Raw genomic sequence first — 22395 nt, forward strand, 5'->3', positions numbered from 1 at the left:
AGCATATTCAAATAAGGCACTGTGCAGCACTGATACTTCTCTGCATTTTGTATTCCTAACGGCTTTTAACTGTTCTAGTCAGGCCCGGATTTACCTAACAGGAGCCTATAGGCACAGATGTCCTGGCACCTTAAACTTTGCCCTGCATGAACCTACAAACCCCAGCTGAACTGCACCGCAAGTGTGCTGGCTGTCCCAGCAGTCACTTCTCCCTTACTTCCCCTGCCCGTCATAGGTAACTACAGGTGCCCTATAGTATTGTGTAGCCAGAAGTACCCTCATTTACACTCTGCGCAGGACTCTGCATAGGGAAGTAGGGAGGGAGATGCTCGGGGAGAGGAGTGAGCCGCCTTTCCATCATCAGGCGCCTGTAGACATGTGCCTACAGTGCCTTATGGTAAATCCGGCCTTGGTTCTAATCATAGCTTTGTGCTTTGGGACTCATTCTACTATATGTACAATTGAGTTTTTGATGCAAGTAAGGAATCTAAAGGTGGCCACTAACGAACCAATTTCTAGTGAAAAATCGTTCGAGCGATCAGAAAATTCTGATCGGAAGAAAAATCTTTCACTACACCATCAACGAACCAATCTTTGCTTCCTATCTATCACAACCAACAAGAAAATCCAAATTTTGATTTGACAACAATCCAATCGGACGACTATTTTTATAATCGTTTGTAATCGATTGTGCCCATCAGTGGAGATTATTTACAACCAATCCGTTCAGAATTTCTGATAGCTCGAACGATTTTTTTTGCTAGAAATTGGATCATTAACCCTCCTGGCGGTTTATTAAAATCCGCCAGGGGGCAGCACAGCCTTTTTTTAATTTTTTTTTTTTATATATCATGTAGCGAGACAAGGTCAGCTCAGAGGCTTCCCCCCAGCCCCATCAGGAGATCCCGTTCAAAGAACGGGATCTCCTGGAGGTCTTCCCCCGTCGCCATGGCGACGGGCGGGATGACGTCACCGACGTCCTCGACATCGTGACGTCAAAGGGGACTCCGATCCACCCCTCAGCGCTGCCTGACACTGATTGGCCAGGCAGCGCACGAGGTCTGGGGGGGCGGCTGCGGCGCGACGGATAGCGGTGGATCGGCTAGAAGCGGCGGCGATCGGATTGCACACGCAGCTAGCAAAGTGCTAGCTGCGTGTAGCAAAATAAAAAAATTATGCAAATTGGCCCAGCGGGGCCTGAGCGGTGCCTTCCGGCGGCATAGCCCGAGCTCAGCTCGGGCTTACCGCCAGGAAGGTTTATGGCCACCTTAATTAGGCCTCTTGCACACTGCATGCATTTCAGATTCCGATTCCGCTTTTTAATCTGTTTTTACATCCGATTCCGATTCAGATTTTTAATCTTAACTGCATGCTGCGTTTTTTGATCCGTTTTTCTGTTGAATGTATTCAAGGAAAATCGGAATCGGAAAACGGATTTGCAGTGTGCAGGGAGCCAGGATTACTTTTATGCTAGGTACACACAATACCATTTTCTGACAGATTTACTGTCAGATGGACTATTTCCAACAGGCCTGATCTGATTTCTCATCAGAAGTGAAAGGAAAATCAATCAGAATTCAGATCGGACTTGTTGGAAATAGTCGATCTGACTGTAAGTCTGTCAGAAAATTGTATTGTGTGAACCTAGCATTACACTTTACTATAAGAATAGTGAGTAGGGTATTTATCTATAGAGGGGATTTATCTGTTTACCTGGGAGGGGATGACAATTTTGAGATTCCCTTATTATAAAAAGAGGCTTTAATATACTACCAAAAGCCTCATTTGCATAGTGCTGAAAACTTTTTCACTTACTTTTTTATTACTTTTTCAATTGCAAAGAGTTGAACGTTATTTTAAACAGAAGACAGAGTAAATCATATCTCCTAGGAAATAACAGTCCATATGCAATTTACTTTTTCTCCTGAGTTTTCTCCTAGGAGATATTTTTTTTATCTTGTATTTAAAATAATTTTTCAGCACTATGCAACTGAAAAAGTATTAAAAAAATAGGTGAACAGGTGCTATCAAATTTGTTTGGGGTATTTTCTTACTTGTTGGTGCTTTAAAGGCAGCCATACACTGGTCGATTGCCACCAGATTGACCAACAGATAGATCAGATTTGATCAGAGAGGGATCTAATGGCTGCTCATACACTGAAAACAGATTTTGAATCGATTTCAGCATCAAATCAATTTGCAACCTGTGAAACTGCCGCATGCTCGCCGCCCCTGCTCCCCCAGCCAGCCGCAATACATCACCTGTCCGCTGGCACCAGTCCCTGGGTCCCCGCAGTCTCATTTCTTCCAGCGTACTCCATCTTCCCTTCACTTCCTGTCCCGTCCTATCACAAGCAGAAAGTAGCGCTCTCTACTGTTTAAACTTCGCTTTCTCGCAGGGCGGGACAGGAAGTGAAGACGGAAGAAGTGAGAGACAACGGGGACCCGAGGACTCACGGCGGCTGGACAGATGATGTATTGCTGTGTGGGTCATGGCTGTATCGAACGCTGCTAACGACGCACTTCCGACCTGCCGGCGATCAAGCAAAATTTTCCGCCTGGGCAGATCGACGGAATTGATCGATTGCAGATGGAAATCGGTCGATTGGTCTGCATTTACGTTAAATATGATCGAATCTGCTGTCTATCGGCAGGAAATCACGTTAGTGTATGGGCACCTTAAAAGGCATGTGGCATTTTGCTCAGTCAGGAGTTATCTCCTCCAGTCATTAGTATCTTATGTCTGCCAGTATGGTTAGGACTTCACCATACCCCTTTGGTAAGCTGCCTTCTCTGAAAACCTCTTTTACTTCACCTGCACTCTTGAACCCTGTTGTCCTAGTCCAGGGATGTCAAACTGGACCTTCGAGGGCCAAGATCCTCGCGCATTTGTGATACAGCTCAAATGAATTGATGGGTATGATTCAGGAAATGTGTGGTCCGACAGGTAGAACACATTAATTTCTTTTTCAGTCCATGCTAAACGTTGGCATGGATCTGGCCCTCCAGGCCTGGAGTTCGACACCTGTGTCCTAGCCAATGGTTCCTGCAGACTGAGTTGCTGTTTAGTTAGCAGATGTCCATTCACCGCTATAGCTTGATTCCTTGAGCTAACCTGTGACTGAAAGACTGCAAATCTTACTCCTCTTCTCAAAGCAAATTCAATTCCTTTTTACTGGATTCTGGCCTTAAAAGGGCCACTATCGAGGAAAATGGTAACATTTTAAAATACATGTAAACACATACAAATAAGAAGAATGTTCCTTCTAGAGTAAAATGAGCTATGAAATACTTTTCTCCTATTTTGCTGTCACTTACAGCAGCTTGTAGAATTCTGACACATCTGACAGGTTTTTGACTATCCATCCATCCCCTGGTGGATTCTCAGTAGTTCATTTATTCCTTACAAATATAGAAAGATGAAGGCCATACCCCGATCTGTTTATACGTAATTCTGGCATATGGACTGAGCAATTGCCGTTCACTAAGTGCTTTTGAAAATAAAGAAAACCTTGAAAATCCCCCATGAGGAGATGGGCTAGTTCAAAACCTGTCAGTTCTGTCAAATTTCTACTTCCTACTGTAAGTGACAGCAACATAGCAGAAAAGTAATTTATAGCACATTTTACTCTGGGAGAAATGTACTATTTATTTATGTGTTTTCATGCATTTTATTTTTTACCGGTTTTGCAACGGTGGTCCTTTAAGAGAAATTGAATGTTTGACCTATCTTTTCCTTTAAGAAAACTCTAGAATCTAGACCTGGATCCTAAACAAACAGAGATAATAGCAGGCATCTCTGCCAGTGTCTACAATTACATCTACTCCTTCTTCTGTTTCATCCAATTGGATCGGGGGCAAAACTTGCATTTTGTTCACAAAATCTGGCCCCTACTCCTGACTGTACTGCCGTACCTGCATACTAATAAGAAGGCACAGAAAGCCATAATAAGCAAACACTGATTACACCCTCATTTGGAAGGACTTACAATTTCTATTATCAATCACTTGAGAGATGTAGAGATTGAGCTACTGCCTGATCTGGGTCAAGCGGCCAGACTTTATGCGTATGCGCATCTTATTAGTGCGTTTTTATCAACATGCGACATGAATAAATGGATGAAGGGATAAATTAAAGCTGATCTCCGGCCAAAGAGCTAAATACAGAGTAGGAAAACGTACTCTTCACTGCTAAAGCCAAGGCAAATATGTTTTCAAGTCCTGGGTGAGAAATCGGTGGCAGAGCTCATTTCTATATTTCATCAACTCAAGTCAAATAGAGAGATTTTTACAGATATACACTGCAATATTCTTCTGGACTTGTTTCAAAGCCCCAAATCATTGCAGTCTGAACAGAGGCAGACATAGACCTGTGCATGCTGTGCAGCCACAGAGGAGCCCCATGTCCTCTAGGGCCCAAGCAGCTGCAGCACAGTTAGGGCCCGATTATCCTCTAGGCCCTCCTCCATGTATGTCTCTTTGTAACTCATGAGGACCAGTGATAGTTGCATGCAGTGATGCTCATCACAACCTCGTGATCACGGAATAGCTGTGATTCAAGAGCATTTTTTTTAACTATCCGACATCGTGATCCGAATTCCTGATCGCCTCTTGATCACAGATTCAGTTCTGAATGCACGTGGTCCAAATCCGGCTCGTGATCATGGATTTAGCCGTAATCAAGGCCATGATTAAAACTGCCAAAACCCGTCAACTAGCGGTTAATAGCAAAGCCCCCTTATATGCTATAAACACCAAATTTGCCAGATATGTTAAGCAGAACAGCGGGTTTTTTATCACTAATACTTTTTTCATTTGAAACTTTAAAATCAATTTTCTCAAACGCTATTAGCTCTTTTTGAAAAAAAAATTTTTTAAGTTGCAGCCACTGATCACTTTTATGATCCATGCAATTTTGGTGATTAATTTTGGTGATTGTAGCATGTATGGGGGCTTTGCTATTAACATTAAAGTCAAACCCATGTAATCATGGCTAAAATCGAATCAAGAGCTCTGTTTCAAATCCAGATCACGATCACGGCGCATCCAGATTTCGATTCTGCCGCGGACGGATTTACTCGAATTTGTGATTGGGAGGGTATCGGAGCATCACTAGTTGCATGTGGCCCACTTATATACAAGTATAAAATGTGTGCTACATTGATACAGTGCCTACAGAATGTGACCAAGGTTCATGTACTTTTATGTTATCAACATTCTATGGATCCACCCATGATCTGTTATGACAGCACCCACGCGCATGGGGCTCCCTTCATTTACTCTGCACAGGGGCCCGCTGCTGGCTTTGTCTTTAACTGAGTCGGAACATTCTGTTAATGCAACCTAGGCAGCAGTAAAGCGTACTTTTATTAAAGGCACCCGTTGAAAATGGTGCAGAAAATAGCCAGTAATAGAATATCAGTAAATGTACAGGTATTTTAGTACTTTATTCATATAGTACAATATCTTTAATATTTGCTGATATTTTACTATGATCTAACCTCTCCCTTCTCTCATGCAGAATCTTGGTGCATCCTGCTTTGATCTGATTCTGTCTTCTTGTTGTGACCTGGCATATGACCTCGACTCTGTTAAAGAGACACTGAAGCGAAAAAAAAATGATGATATAATGATTTGTATGTGTAGTACAGCTAAGAAATAAAACATTAGGAGCAGAGACATAAGTCTAATATTGTTTCCAGTACAAGAAGAGTTTTGAAACTCCAGTTGTTATCTATGCAAAAGAGCCCTTGAGCTCCACAACTTTCAAAGTTGCAGAGAGCTCCGTCATCTGAAGCTTATTATCTCAAGTGTCTGTCAATGTATTTTCTTTTTCTCTACAGAGAATGGTTCAAAAGTTCACTATCGTTCTCTCTCTTCTCTTATGTCACTCTCCTTCTCGATTCTTTCTTCTTCTCTCTCTTTCTTTTCTTCCTCTTGATTCTCTCTTGACCCTTCCCTCGATGCTGACTACAGTAATAACCCCCCTTGTCCCGCCTGCCTATCGCTGGACGGCAGGCGTCCAAGGAGGTATTCATAAATCGTTCTAGCCCTATATGGGCCCCTCCCTGCCCCACCCCCCAACTTTCCATTAGCAAGCCCCAGATAGCTGGACCTAGTCCTCTGTGGGCTCATAGTCACTTAATTTTTTACTAACAGTAGCAATCTTAATCTCAGCCGCTCTAATGTTTGCTACAATCACACTACTGGTTACCTCACCTGTCCCCTTCCGACTAAGCTTAAGACACCAATTGAAGATACCTGCATATGTTATCCCTAATGTTCCCTTCTCGCTGTTTTTTTTTTTTATGCACTATTGGCTGTATAAAAATTTAAAAATTCAATAAAAACTTTGAAACCAAAAGTTCACTAGCCTGCTCTGTAAAATCATTTAGAATGCTGAGTAGTGTGTAAACTGCAAATATTAGAGAATGATGCAATGTTATAAAAACACTATATAACTGAAAATAAAAATACGAGAATATTTTCTTTGCTACTAATATTCTAGTAATTATGCATACTACACAACCAATTCATTATATCATAATTTTTTTTCGCTTCAGTGTCTCTTTAAATGTGAGACATATGGTGGCTGCCATATTTATTTCCTTTTAAACAATACTAGTTCCCTGGCAGACCTGCTGATCAATCTGGCATTAGTAGTGTCTGAATCACACACCTGAAACAAGCATGTGGCTAATCTTGTCAGATTTTTCATCAACATATTTTCTGCATGCTTCTTCAGGTCATACAACCCCCCCCCCCCCCCCCCCCCCAGCACCCTTGATTTGTGCATGCGCCGGGAATCTCAGCAAGTCTTCTCCACATCACACAGTTCAGCATCTTCTTTCTGACTCCTCTCTCCTCACTGCAATAATGAGAGGCACCACTAGAGGGTGTCAGATAGGAAACACTGAACTGAGGGATGTGGAGAAGACATGCTGAAGTTCCTGGCGGGGCTGACAGGTGAGTTATACCCTCACTTCTGCTTGCACCATGATATGGCCAGGCGAGGGCGGGAGGAGGGAGGGGCATTTAGAGAGGCACATGTGTGGTGCCTTCCCAGCCTTCCCCTCAGCCCGAGCCTGCTAAAAGCATCAGAGACAGAGGAGAAGAAGTACTGCCAGGCAACTGGTATTGTTTAAAATTAAATTAAAATTTCATCCTTCCCATTCTCAACTTAAATTTCAGGATGCTTAACCAATTCGTTGCTGAACAATGCTTCAAGCAACATCCAAACTAACTAAAAAAAAAAAAAAAGTTAGTCCTGAAGATCTTCAATAAGGGGAGGGCACTACCCTGTCTGTTTATTTGAAACCTCAAAGCAATCTTAATCTGTGAAGTGAGAATGGAATTAGAGACAATAAGAATGGGGGGGGGGGGGGGCACTAGCACCTTTCAGCTATCTCAGATGTGTGAAATCCAAAGTGGGATATTCCCAGAACAATTACTGGTACAGGGAAACACAATTGCCTCTGTTGCTTCCTTCAGACATGCATGCTGGCAGGATGGAGATTTCTGCCTTGCGATTGAACAGTTCCACAGGTAATATTCCACCTCCTTCACATTCATTAATGAACCAACCAAGTCCACTGATAATGAGTAGTGTGATCAGTCACGTTAAACTCAACTGACAAACGACAGAGGGCACAGCTTTAAAAGCAAGTAAATGAGAGCTTACGCTACATGCCCAGGGCATCTAAGCATCCTAGTTCTGTGGGTCTGATTGCAATCTGTGTGTAACATCACAGAAAGAACGACAAGACCCTCTCCGAAGACCATCTCAAATATAAGATGAACAAGAGCTAATCATGCATGAAAAAGAATTTCAATGTATCCTTCACATCTGAAGGATTAAATTCTAATACAGTCCTAACACTTATTTTATAAGGTGTGCATAACAGATCAGAACAAAGAGTACTAATAAGTAAAGCAAAAATAAGAATAAAAGCAGTTCATTACATCACAACCAATCAGTGTTCAGCTTTCAACAGTCACCAGCAGACACAACAATAGAAGAAGGCAGATTATAGGCTACCGGAGTGCGTTCTACACACACAGGGGATGTTTTATCAACACGAGTAGGAAGCAAGTTAGAGCCATAGTAAAGCAGCTGCCTAGATCCCAGCAGACAGAATCTTTGTTTATTTTAGAACATGAAACTTGATAGGTTGCTCTGGATGACAGCTTCATGCTAGCATCACTTTTCCCCACAGGTGTCTTTGTAAATCAGCCCCAGCGTGCCTCAATGAATCAGTACAACCAATAAGCAATCATGTTGCATTCCCTGAGCAAAGTAAAATGTGATTGGCTGCTCTGAGTGAATGGACTTCTCTGCATTTTGTTATTAAGTAAACTTTGTTTGTGCCAAGATCTGCCTTTTAATTAAAAATTAACAATGCGTAAAAAACCACCACAGAGAGAATTCACAGTCGCAGATATTGCATTCATAACTAAGTTTGCATGCATTAAACATTAGTATTATATGGTCGTGGTAACGGCTGCACCTGCTCGGGGGTCCATCATCTCTTTCCCAAAGTATTTAAACAGTTTCAAAGTGAAGATTTTGCAGCAACCCATTTAGACACACAGCACATAAAAAATTGATGAATACAATTTGGCATAAACATACACACAAATATAATAGACTACATAACAGACAAATATACTAAATCTTCAGCTTCAAGAGAGCAACACGAGAACAATGAGCAGTTGTAAAGTTCAGTGAAAAAACAATCACAGCCTTACCTTCTATGCCTGAATCAATGAGCCCAAACTGCTCCAATAATTTCACAAAGAGGACAATGACAATCAGGACGGCTATCATTTCAAGACCTTCCAAGTTCATGACGAGTTAGGTCATGGTCTGACCACAGCCAGCTACTACAGTGTTCTTCTTCTTCCAGTGTTTCTTTGTCAAGCCATTAAACTACATTAAGAAGGCTGCTGCCAGTCAGCTGAAGGCAGCGAGAGAAAGAGAGAGAGAGAGAGGGGAAGAGGGAGAGAGAGAGTGTGTGTCTGTGGTAATACAGTGCCTCCTGTCTATGCTAGCAGAGGCCAGAAGTGGCAGACGGATAAACTCAGGCCTTCCAGGATTTACCCGTGTGTTCGTTATCACTCTTACACAGAAAGACAGCCATGCATTAAAGAAAGTGACGATCACCCAAGGACCCAGGAGGTCACACAGCAAACGTCCGCGCTAAAAGTGCGGACTGACAGCAGCACACTTGGGAGTTTTTTCCCCCCTTTTCTGGTGCCTGTGTTATGGTTCGGAGTGTTGTGGATTGGCAGTTCCCTTGGTAACCACATGTAACATCTAAAGCAAATCTATATTTGATACTTAGGTAAAAACTCGGCATGGATTCAGCCCAATGGCAAATTGCACTGACTAACAGTGACACTAAAAAACTCCTGAAGATCACGTGACCTTGCCCAGGAAACATTCCTTAATTTAATGACCTGCCCACTAGGGCCTAATACAAATGAATGCCAGTCCTGGGGGTTATATTGCTATTAGATTGAATAGTAATTAAAATGAAGACTTAAAGGGCAACTATCACGAAAATGTTAAATACAGTACATACAGATAAAAAGTTGCTTCTTCCGGAGTAAAATTAGTTATAAATTACTTTTCTCCTATGTTCCTGTTGCTTACAGTAGTTAGTAGAAATCTGACAGAACTGACAGGTTTTAGACTAATCCATCTCATCGTGGGGGATTCTCAGTATTTCATTTTTTCTTTACAAAAGCACTCCCTGGAAGGGATCTATATAATTATAGAGGCCATCCCTCCTACCTGTTCGCACACTATTTTGGCAGTTGTACTAAGCATCTACCATTCACTAAGTGCTTTTGAAAATATAGAAACCCTGAGAATCCCCCATGAAAAGATGGGCTAGTCCAAAACCTGTCAGTTCTGCTAGATTTCTACTACCTACTATAAGTGACAGTAACATAGGAGAAAAGTAATATATAACACATCTTACTGTGGGAGAAATGCACTTTTTATTTGTGTTTTCATGTATTTTAAATTTTACAATTACAATTGTGGTGATAGTGGTGCTTTTTTAACAGTTTTAGTGAAAATTCATGAAAGGGGCATTTTAATAAACTTACAGATTTACTAATCATTTATCAACTAAAAGTAGAACTTTCCCTCAGATTTTTCTTTTTATATTTTTTTTTTAATAGCATAGACTTGTCTTACAGTACTTCTGAAATGGACTTTCTCTGTGACGAATGAATGCCTATTTATAAAGGCCTGAAAATTCCAGACTGAGAAAAAAAAATCACCCCCATTTATAAAGGTTTAAAATATTTTTTCCAGTAACACATATTAATACATGGTCCTTATATAAAGTTTCTACACTCTTCCCTGCAACAGCTTGTTGTAGAAGCTGAGGTTGCATAGACTGGGGAAGAAAATGTACGTATGTGCATAAAGAGCTGGCTAAAGGACAGTAAGCAAAGAGTGGTGATAATAAATGGACCATACTCACAATCACTGGCATAACTACAATTCATGGAGCCATCATGATCTTTACACTTATAACAAGTGTAGCCCTAAAAACTCCTAATCTGAAATATAGCCTGAAGTATAGTATAGGAGGAAGGGAAGGTTAGTAAATGGGAGCCCCTACAGCTCTGGGCCCCCCTGCAATCGCAGGGGATGCTCCCCTCTAGTTCTGCCCCTGCTCAAAATGGAAAACTGATGTCAGTGAGATCAGTGAGGTCCCACAATATTCAGCTCTGGACCCAATTCTCTCTTATTTACCTAGTGGATGGAATACAAAGTCGATTGCCATCTGTATCATTCACAGATGATACACAGCTATGTATAAATCAACACTCAGCAGGACACTGACACACTACAGAATGATCTTGTCAGCGTGGCTAAATGGATAGACATATGGCAGACAAAATGTAATGTCAATACATGTAAGGTCATGTATCTTGGACATGTTAACAGTAGAATACCATATAGACCATATACAGTATGGTAATATCAGACTTGAATAAGTACTTAGTAACACTGGTTGATAATAAATTAAGCCACCATATTGAAAATAAAGCAGCGACTAAAGCAAATACATTTCTGTGATGCATAAAATGCGAAATAAAAGCATGAAATGTTAGTATACATCTTCCGCTTTATAAATCACTTGTCAGAAATCATCTGGAGTGTGAGATACAGTTTTGTGCCTCACACGTTGGTGTATATTCAGCATTCTGAGGTAAAATTGCTGTGAACAGGCAGCACATAGCACTTTTACTGATAGTTACACCAGTTCCGTAGTGTGCTTTGCACAAAGATGGCAAATCACATTGTCCTGGTAGCGCATGCACGCTAGTATGCTATGTGTTACCTTTACACTTGCAATGCACCCAATAAGTAAAGTAAAGCTAATTGCGCTATTTGCGCAACATGTTCAACAAAACTGGTGTCATTAAAGTCAATGTGCTTGATTCACTAAGACAAATAGCATGCCTTATTCAAATTAACACACCTTATCAAAGTTAACACGCCTTATGGCAATCCACTCATCCTGTCCTGAGCCCCTGCGGGTTCGTAGTGCACGCTATGCTACTCTGATAAGGCGTGTTATCTTTGATAAGGCTAGTTATCTCTGATAAGGTGTGTTAACTCAGATAAGGCATGTTGTTTGTCTTAGTAAATCAAGTCCTATGGCTGCTGACTTTAGTGGTTAATAGCAAAGCTCCATCTGTGCTACAAACAACAAATTTTCAGGGTAGGTTAAGGAGGGCAGTGGGTATTTCTTCCAATTGTTCTCACTGTCCTCCTTAACATACCCCCAAAATGTGATGTTTCTAGCACGTATGGGGGCTTTGCCATTAACCGTTAAACTATGTTTCAGCCACTTTCCCACACTCTGAACATGCACTTTAAAATCGATTTTCTCCAAAACTATAAGGTCTTTTTGAAATAAAAAAATCGTTTGTACTCACTCTTCTGCTTTCCATACCCCTGCAAATTTGGGGATTCTATATTATATGGGGGCTTTGCTATTATCTGCTAAAGTCGCGGCCATTAACATTTCTTTAAAAATAACCATGAAAACATTGTTTGCGCAAAATACGTATTTTTTGGCAACTATTTCACACTTGATCCTCCTCCACTATGCCACTGTCCGGGCTTAGGTATGCTTTTTACACCTTTTTTTAAAGAAACTGTGGCTGCAGAGATGCCCTGAAAGCTTTAGAAGTTTGCCTGCCATTTAAGTCTATGGAGCTCACCGCGAACAGTCGGTTCGCAAATTTGCACCTCATGTATCCTTTAAGATGGTTCAGGAGCAGCATACATATAAAAAAGGCTTGTGGAAAAAGGGCGCCGGGTTTGCCGGTAAATTAAATTAGCGAGATTCCACTACTAAATATTCATAGCAGAATATCTGTATTATGTACCAATATTTTACTATTGCTAAACCTAACCCTACTCTCACACAAAACCCTCCCCTAACCCTAACTCCCCCGTGGTGCCTAATCCTAACATCCCCCCTGGCAGTGCCTAAACCTAACCCCCCCCCCCATGGTGGTGTCAAAACCTAGCCCCAACCCCCGCCCTCCCAGGTGGTGCCTAACCCTAAACCCCCCCAGTGGTGCCTAACCCGAACCCCTCCCCCCCCCCCCCCCGATGGTGCCTAGACTTAACCCCCTTCTGCCACAAAGCTGTGATATGCGGCTATGAAGTTAAATTTGGGCGCGCCGGAGTCGCATGAAAACCGACAAGAGGGGACATTTTTTTAATGCACATGCTTGTGGAAAAAAATGGCCTACAGATAACTATATTGGTATCTGCAAACCATTTATATAGGCATTTGCAAGCCATTTTTTTCCTCATCCTATGCAAAAAAAATGTCCCCTCTTGCTGGTAATTGGGCACCTCCGGACGCCCAAATATACCTTCATAGCAGCATATCGCAGCTTTGTGGAATTTGTGCAATTTGCGACAAACATGGTAAAATTGGGTGCCAGATAACAGCAGCCGCCATGCACCCAAATTTCCCCCTAATGCTGCTAAATGATGCTTTTAATATAGGCGCCAATGGTGGCGCAGCTTTTTTTCCATAAGGGCTCCTGCGCCCTTTTTACCTGCTTCATAGCAGCACACCTGTCTGTGAGGTATTACGGGTACATAATACATCGGTTATGGTCAGCGCTGAGCACCGAAATGAACTACTTTGAGGTAAACATGAAGCTTCCCTGAACTGCAACTAAACACCTTGACTAAGAATGTATACGAGACTGCAGATCCATTCACATGTTTGCTTGTCATGAGTAGAACATGTGGCATTTCAGAGGGTCAGCGATTAGGGTTGACTTGCTAGGAAGCCAATGAGACAGCAGTTTTAAAGACTATTGATAAATGAATCTATTTATAATTGTGTATTTATGTGGCATCCATTCATCTTTCCATAAAAAAGATAGGGAGCGCTGACAGGCACTGACAGCTGAGCTGCTGGGCCAATAGCCTGTCCTAACCTTGAATAATAAGAAACATACAAGTGTAACCATATTGTGTGTGTTTTATAAGTAGACGATCCATCACACAGAGGGCACAGCTATTTTCATTTCTGCCTTGTGACATCAGGAACCTGAGTCTGAGCTACAGCATCAGGCTTTTCACATTTTATTTTCTCTGCTGAACCCGCTCTACACAAAAGTTCAAACAGTAATTGATAGGTACATATCCCATCCATAATGATCTGGAAACAATAGCAGGAAAGACAAAAGGTAGAATGTAGGGCAAACCTGACAAAGAGCCCAGCGCAAATCTTTAAATATATGTAAAAATTCTCAGAGCTAGAACTGGGAGAAGAAATTGTCTTCTTTATTTTGATTAGTAAAGGTGAGTGAATTGCTAAGAGGAAAATTCAGGAAGAGTGGAGGAAAAATATATATATTTCAGGTAGTGTGTTTCCAATATGAAACATCTGAAGATATGTTTACCTTCCTTGTTGTCGATTTTCCTAAATTGTTTTGCCATATTTGTAAAAGGGCAGGCATGGAGTTTGCTTTGGCAAACACGATTGTGTCAGGCAGGGCCGGGCCGAGGCATAGGCTGGAGAGGCTCCAGCCTCAGGGCGCAGTGTAGGAGGGGGCGCAGAATTCATTCAGCTGTCAATCCTAATTGTGTATGAAGCAGAAAGAAATAAGAAAAGGGGATACATGGCAGTGACTGCAAGCCAGATAACTAGAGATTAAGGTGTTGGGGAGGTTGTGGGCCCTGTGGCCCTCTTAGTCTAATAGCAATCAGTGTGTGACGCTGGGGAGGCAGGGATGGAGGGGCGCACTTTGCTGTCTCAGCCTTGGGTGCTGGAAGACATTGTCCCTGCTCTGGTGTCAGGATTGTGCTAACTGTTGTCTCATAATCAGGGCGGCGCTATCATGAAGCAGTCTGAATCACATGATTCAGGGCAGCAGACTGTAGGGGAAATGCCATCAATAATCATTCTGTACTACTTTTGTGATTTTTTACAGTTTTGCTATTTTTCACAATTTTTTCAGAAAAGAAAAAATTGTTTTCTTTGACCATACTATTATTATATTATAACTAGTAAAAAGGCTCGCCCATTAAAAAACGGGCGCTAGGTCACAGCCACTACCCTCCGCAATGCGCGCACATACGCGCCTCGCTTGCTCATTCCCCACCACTGTATGAAGTATAAGCACACAGGGAGCTGCTTGCTTGGCAGTTGGAAAAAGCTGTTATTTCCCACAATGCAATGAGAACCTCTGTGAACCACACACAGCAAACTGTCAGGTCCGGCCCTGTGTCCTAACTGCCCTGGCTGTGCACATGCTCAGTACAAAAAAGCCAGTGACACACAGACAGGGAAACAGGATGACGCAGGGACAGTTAGGTTTTATTAAAGAGGAAGAGGATATTTTATTGAAAACAAAGATATCATTTTCAACGCAAAAATTCACAAGCAACACCGGCTACTCAACCCTTAGCACCATACGCGTTAACCCGGTAGCGCACGTTACAATAGTAGTGCACGTATTACACTGGTAATGGTAACCCCAGTTTACTGCATCAGGTCCAATGATCCTTTTACAATTTACTTTTCTCCTGAGTTTTCTCCCAGGAGATAACTATTCACATTATTTAAAAAAATAACTTTTCATCATTCAGCAATTTAAAACCTACTAAAAGTAAGCATAACATTATTAAACTTTTTTTGAGTAATTTCTTGCTTGATGATGATGAAAGCTTTATTTTTAATTGTTAACTTTAATAATTTAATTTTTAATCATTATTTTATTGATAACAAGGTTTGAAAATGTCTCATTGGAGAAAACTTAAAGAGGAGCTGTCAGCCATACTATCTCATGAAAAAAACAAAACACATATATAAGTAGATAAATACTTGCTCTACTTACATAACATATGTATTGCACTGTCCACGGTTTGATTTTTAGTGATTTTCTACAGTAAAAAAAAGAGAAAATCCTTCTTAGCATTTCCCATTTTAAGTGTGGATATCTTGAAGCCAATTCTGATGTAATTTCCTCCCTTACTCTCCTCTTCCTCATTGTGTATGCATTGCCCATCCTCCACTATAGAAAGTGCATTGTCTTAGCTTGCAAAATATTGGCCAACCAGAGAGGAACAAAGGTGTGTGTGGGGGGAGGGGGGGGGCCTGGAGGGAAAGAGGCTTCAGCCAATCAAGCTGCATTAGTTAAGTCTGAGGGGAAAGTATAGAAACAAAAAAGGACAACCCCGCATGCCCTGCAACTTCCTTTTTGGGTGCCAAATCTTGTGTGTACCAAATAAGAGTCAGGTAAACCTGGGAATGATAATTTATCAACAAGAAAAGTAATAGTGATTTTAACTTTTGGATTACCTGGTTAGCATCCTCATTACTTGTTTACCAGATAAAAATAAAGAATTGATTTTTTATTTTATGCCCGACAGTTACACTTTATTAGGATATAGCCAATCCAGGCCAATGTCTGAGATTTAATATTTTATTGTCTGAATTCCTTATGGTCCAGTAAATCTTGACTTCCAACCCTGTGTGTGTCACTCCTACTATAATCAAAAGATTTTGTGGTTATCTGGTCAGGCCACCATCATGGCACGTATTAGCTGGGGGATCCCATGTATAAGCAATATACTTGAAAAATGTAGCAATGTTTTCCTTTGTCTGTAGGATGATTTGGGATTTGCGCCTCCTGCAAATACACATCATATTTAACATTACCTTCATCCAGGTAGGCATCTTACAGTCGGAGTGACAACTTAAAAGCCTGACATATTCTAGAGTCTAAAAGCTCTTGAAAGCTGGTTCCCCCAGTTGGCATTATTACTGGAATCAATCACTTTATGAATTGTTCAAATTCACAGATGGAAAGTGCAAAATATATATAGCCAGTATGTGATCTTTGCTCCTGTCTCCTCTCAGACCCCACAGTCTGGCTTCATGTAAAGAGAACTGAACTGTATTGCACTCTACTCCATCTATCACTTGTCAAGTTGTGTTTAAAGGGTCAAAAAAAGCCAAAAGTCATTTTTCAGTAAAAGGGGAGTCTGATGGGCATCTCTGCAACATTATATCAATTAGGGCCCTTTTCCACTAGTTACTATTCAATACAAAAATTGGATCACTGATGTTTTGTGTATCAGTACAGCACTGTGATTAACGTGGAAATTGCACGATGGTGATTTGTTTTTTTTCCAAATCACCATCGTGAGCCTGCTGTGCTTTCTCAGCCACATAGCGATTGCCTGTGATTCAGCAATTCAACCCAATTTTCCGAGTTTTATTTCTCCTGTTGGAAAACGCAAATGCACCGCCATCACACTGGGCAGAAAGAAACATGATTGCATCACAGCATGATTGCGAATGAGATCACGTTTCGTAGTGAAAAGGGTCCTTAGACATCTCAGGGCGCAATTCAGGAAAGTAAAACACTGGGATCGTACTGTAATACCCAAACTAAAATAACAGTTTAGGTTGGAATTATTCAGTCTTGGTAAGAGATCAGGGCCCATATACAATTAGTTTTTTTTCCTGAGTTTTCTTCTATGTGATATTTTTACACCTTCAAATAAAATGCCTTTTAAACCACCAGAGAAAATACTCAAAATTATTTTGATATTACTTTTTCTTCTACTTTATAGTACTTTTTCAATTGCAAAATGCTGAAAAGCTGAACAATTATCTCCTAGGAGAAAACTAATAGGAGCAAAAGTTAATTGCTTATGGGCCAAATGGCCCTGATTTTATTCAATTCACTTTTTCTCCAAAGTTTCCTCCTAGGTGATATTTTCAGACCTTATTTATAAAATGCCCTTTAAAGTGACACTTAAGCCTGAGAAAAAATAAGTTTTACTCACCTGGGGCTTCTACCAGCCCCCTGCAGGCATCCTGGGCCCTCGCAGTCTCGATCCTCCTGTCCCCCGCGGCCAACTACTTTCATTTTTGGCGATAGGCCCGACAGGCCTGGCTAAGCGTATGCTTCTTCGCGTTCCTGTCCGAAATTGTGCCCTGCCCCCTACGCAAGGCGCCAATACTAACACTTATATCTGAGGGCACCAGTCTACTTAGTTCCTGTATCTGGAGGCACATGGCTACATATATTTTGTATATAGGGTCCACCTGACTTCTTTATTCATTTACCTGGAGGCAGGTGGATATTTAATACTTGACCCACTCACTGGTCGCCTGGGATGTGAGGGAGAGGGTGGGGACACTTCATTGCTCTGCCTGGAACTTTATGTGGTCTTATTCCAGCACTGGGGACAGGTACTCTTAACATATTGTTTGACGATCACTTTTGCTGTGTTTAGATAGTATGTCATTAAACGCTATGAACTGAGAATTGTCTATACACCTTACCATTGGGAACACCTAAAAAAGCTTCTGTGCTGCTTGTTACACATTTTAATAATCTCAACAAATGTGTGGCGTAAATAAGAAATAGGTCACAAAATGTTTATTGTCTTTCCTACAAAGAGTCCCATGTGAAGTTCCCAGCAGTTGGAGCTTATCATAGCATGGCTCTAGAAGTTGTTAATTACATTCAAAGGCATGTGAGCAGCTCTGTGGCGATAGCAGTCGGTGGGAATCACACATTGCTGCACGCTACTGAGTGGAATGATGTCATATGGGTAAACAGATTGTTCTCTTTATTACATGTCTCCATCACTAATATGTTGAGGTCAGTGTGGTCACAATATAACAGCCTGAAAGTAAAGCTCATAGGTAAGGTCGAAGAAGCACACAAGTCTTTAGTCAGTGCATGTAAAGAAAATGAACAGAAAGGGTAAAACTTCTGTGTCATCCGCCAGAGTGGCTGGAAATGTCTGGGTGATTTAGGGGCGAATTTAACAAAGTTTTTCTGTTGAATTATCTCACCTTACTTACCAGTAATATCTCACAATTTATCTCTCCTTAAAGTGCACCTGAGACAAGAAGTGTCTCAGGTTCCATACTTACCTGGGGCTTCCTTAAGTCCTTTTCAGGCTGTTCATCCCTCGTTGTTTACCCGGATGGCTCCGGTCCCCGACAATTCAGCCCGAAAGCCTGGCCGAGTCGTACATCATCGCACATGAGTGGCCAGGCGCGCTCCCCGTCATGCTCCCACGGCTGGTAGCGTTCTGCGTTCCAGCAGTACTACTGTGCAGGCGCAGAACTCTCCCAGTTGCTCTATATGCTTCAGCTAGCACTTCGCTAGCTAATTATGTCCCCCAAGTCCCTCCGGTCCCCACCAATCGCCCCCGATCGCCGCCCGTAATACGTACCCACCAGGGATCCCGCGATGGCGCAGCCTCCCAATCAGCTCCGGGCTTCGCTATGGGGAGAATTGGGACTGTGCATGACGTCATGACGTCATGTCCGATCGTCGCCATAGCGACGAGTGAAGCTGGATCGTAAAGCTGCAGCTCTCACGGGATCGCGGAGGGGTAAATATTGCCGTCGGCTATCGAGGGGTTTAGTTAGGTGCCGGGGGGCTTGGGGGACATAATTAGCTAGCAAAGTGCTAGCTTAGGCATATAGAGCAACCGCTGGCGTACCTACTGGGGATGCAACCCCATCTGTCGCAGGGGGGTCCGGGGCCCCTCTGGGGCCCGCCAGCCGTGTGTGGGGGAAGTGCTGCCGCCCCCCGATTGTGGGACCCCCCAGCCAGGTGTGGAACTGGCCGCAGCGTCTAATAGACGCTGGGCCAGTTCATTCCCCACAGCCCCGCAGTCTCCCGGGAGGCAGAGCAGGGCTACGGCAAGATGGCTGCCGAAGCCCTGCACTGGAGACTATTTATGTCTCCAGTACAGGGCTTTGGGAGCCATCTTGCCGTAGCCCTGCACTCTGCCTGTCAGCGCGGGAGATGTGCTGCAGGAGGATCGTCGGGGAGCTGCAAGCCAGATGCCGGGAGAGCAGACTTCTGCCAGGTGAGTGAATTGTTGTTTTTTTTCACGGGTGCATTTTTTTTTTTTTGGTAACTGCTGCCCACATTAATATTTTCTGGTAACTGCTGCCCACATTGCTATTTTCTGGTAACTGCTGCCCACATTGTGATTTTCTGGTGACTGCTGCCCACATTCCTATTTTCTGGTAACTGCTGCCCACATTGCAATTTTCTGGTGCCTGCTGCCCACATTGCGATTTTCTGGTGACTGCTGCCCACGTTGCGATTTTCTGGTGACTGCTGCCCACATTGCGATTTTCTGGTAACTGCTGCCCACATTGCGATTTTCTGGTGACTGCTGCCCACATTGCGATTTTCTGGTGACTGCTGCCCACATTGCGATTTTCTGGTGACTGCTGCCCACATTGCTATTTTCTGGTGCCTGCTGCCCACATTACGATTTTCTGGTGCCTGCTGGCCACATTGCGATTTTCTGGTGCCTGCTGCCCACATTGCGATTTTCTGGTGACTGCTGCCCACATTGCGATTTTCTGGTGCCTGCTGCCCACATTGCTATTTTCTGGTGCCTGCTGCCCACATTGCGATTTTCTGGTAACTGCTGCCCACATTGCAATTTTCTGGTAACTGTTGCCAACATTGCAATTTTCTGGTGCCTGCTGCCCACATTGCGATTTTCTGGTAACTGCTGCCCACATTGCAATTTCCTGGTGACTGCTGCCCACATTGCGATTTTCTGGTGCCTGCTGCCCACATTGTGATTTTCTGGTGACTGCTTGCCACATTGCAATTTTCTGGTGACTGCTGCCCACATTGCAATTTTCTGGTGACTGCTGCCCACTTTACGATTATTTTCTGGTGACTGCTGGCTGCTGCCCACATTACGATTATTTTCTGATGACTGCTGGCTGCTGCCCACATTACGATTATTTTCTGATGACTACTGCCCACATTATGATTATTTTATGGTGACTGCTGCCCACTATGCAATTATTTTATGGTAAATTGCTGCCCACTTTATGATTATTTTATGGGGAAATGCTGCTCACTTTACAATTATTTTAGAGGGAAATGCTGCCCAATTTGCAATTAATTTCTGGGGAAATGCTGCCCAATTTACGATTAATTTCTGGTGAAATGCTGCCCAATTTATGATTAATTTCTGGTGAAATGCTGCCCACTTTTACGATTATTTTATGGTGAAATGCTGCCCAATTTACGATTAATTTCTGGTAAAACATTGCTGCATTAGGATTATTTTCTAGTGAAACATTGCTGCATTAGGATTATTTTATAGTGAAACCCTGCCCCATCACGATTATTTGGTGCCTATGGGGGGCCCCATCCTCATTTTTGCAGGGGGGCCCAGTGATTTCTAGTCACGCAAGTAAGTTTTCCCCTCCCTCACTTTTTTATATACATAATAATGTATTTTTTACATATATTTATATCTTACTTCTAGAGATACTTGCACGGAAATTCGCACCTAGTAATTTCACTAATTTGCACCTTGCACCGTAATTTATCTGCAACATATATTTGCAGTCTTTATACCACACAAAGGTCTTGTAAAAGTTAGATTTTGTGCACATGTCACTTTATTTTTAGTCACTAGATGGCACTGATCCTCTAACTGGTATTTGTCGCTTGCAATTGGCAATAGCAGCCACCTAATAAGTGTGGACTGCTCGACATACCATAAGGAGGAAATGACATATGAACCAGGATATGTAGGTGGAACGCACATGCGTTCCACAGCATTATTGGCCATTTGAACCGGAAATAGGCGGACTTTGACGGTTGCCTCCCCTAAGGCCTTTTTGTGCCTGGCTATGTCGCAACCCGCACCTTAGCCTCCGTGGAAGCGCGAACCTAGCGCAAAAGGGCCGTCAGGCGTTCAGTGCCCAGCACCCACCGCACTTACCACACCTCGCAGCACCGGTACGTTTTTCATTGTATAGCTGCCGCATACTTGTTACTTTTTGTACTGAGCCTCACTTTTGGACAATAAATGTATCTCTGCAGTGCCGATCCCTCTTCTCTTTTGTTGTAAAATTTCTAGTTATGCCCCTGAGAGCAACTTTTATTTTAAAAAATCCTCCCGCGGACGCAGCCTCTAAAACTGTGTACCGCCAGGGAGGTTAAAGGAATCACCAGCCTTTGAGAGCCTCCCTCCCAATCTTCTTACCTGTGGCTTCCTCCAGCTCCTTCCCGGCCCATAGTTCTGCTGCGCCTGTGCAGTACACCGCGGACAACGTGGCCGTGATTGGCAGCGGCCCTCGCGCAGATGCAGTACGAGGCCAACCCTGAGGTCGGCCTCAGTACCAGCAGGGACACCGGGCCGTGGGCTGCGAGTGGAGCTGCTTCGTGGGACATGTCGCCGGGAAGGAGCTGGAGGAAGCCACAGGTAAGAAGATCGGGGAGGGGGAGGGCTTACAAAAGCTAATGATTCATTTAAGGGGGCTTAAGGAAGCCCCAGTTAAGATTGCTGTTACAGATTGCTCATCATGCTGCTTTAAATAAAGAGCTTTAATACATCTGATGGTGCCGACTTCACTGTGGGCAAGTTAAATATAGAACCTTAGACATTTCTCATTTCAGATTCCCTTTAGAGTTGGATTATAGCCCAAAACTTACATTACAGTTCTTAGTTATATAAAAGAACATTTCAAATGATTCCCAAGTATATCCTGTGTCTAAGAACATTTATTTTCACTGCAGAGAGTAGTACAAGATAGCTTATCTCTGGTCATCGGCAGAATTTGTGAACTTAATTTCCCATTTGAAACAATTCTAGCAGTGTTCTCCTTGTCATATGTGAAACAAGCCTTTGAGGCTCATTCTTGGTGGACTGATATAAGTACTTGTCTATGAGCAGTTTGGTATGATCCAGCATGGTCTTTTCTTTCACCTAGTGATAATAGTATCCTGTGTAGAAATGGTCCGAATGGTTCGACAGCTAACTTATTTCGGTGGTTCGCGTTCGCGGCAACCGCTAACTTT

General features: G+C 42.7%; 1 protein-coding gene across 2 annotated transcripts in view; it reads right to left on the reverse strand.

Moving 5' to 3' along the window:
- Positions 1-22395, reverse strand: part of KCNIP4 (potassium voltage-gated channel interacting protein 4) — an 895743-nt gene that overhangs the window by 705151 nt on the left and 168197 nt on the right. Inside the window, exon 1 of one of the 2 annotated variants that reach the window (XM_068267773.1) lies at positions 8749-8894. The exons of the other annotated variant lie outside the window; for it this stretch is intronic. Within the exon in view, the coding sequence (XP_068123874.1) occupies positions 8749-8848 (100 nt within the window). The 5' untranslated portion in view covers positions 8849-8894. Of the gene's footprint in view, positions 1-8748; positions 8895-22395 lie in introns of those variants that run through there. 2 annotated transcript variants of the gene reach the window in all.

This window comes from Hyperolius riggenbachi, chromosome 1 (genome assembly GCF_040937935.1).
Source record: "Hyperolius riggenbachi isolate aHypRig1 chromosome 1, aHypRig1.pri, whole genome shotgun sequence".
Taxonomy (NCBI): Eukaryota; Metazoa; Chordata; class Amphibia; order Anura; family Hyperoliidae; genus Hyperolius; species Hyperolius riggenbachi.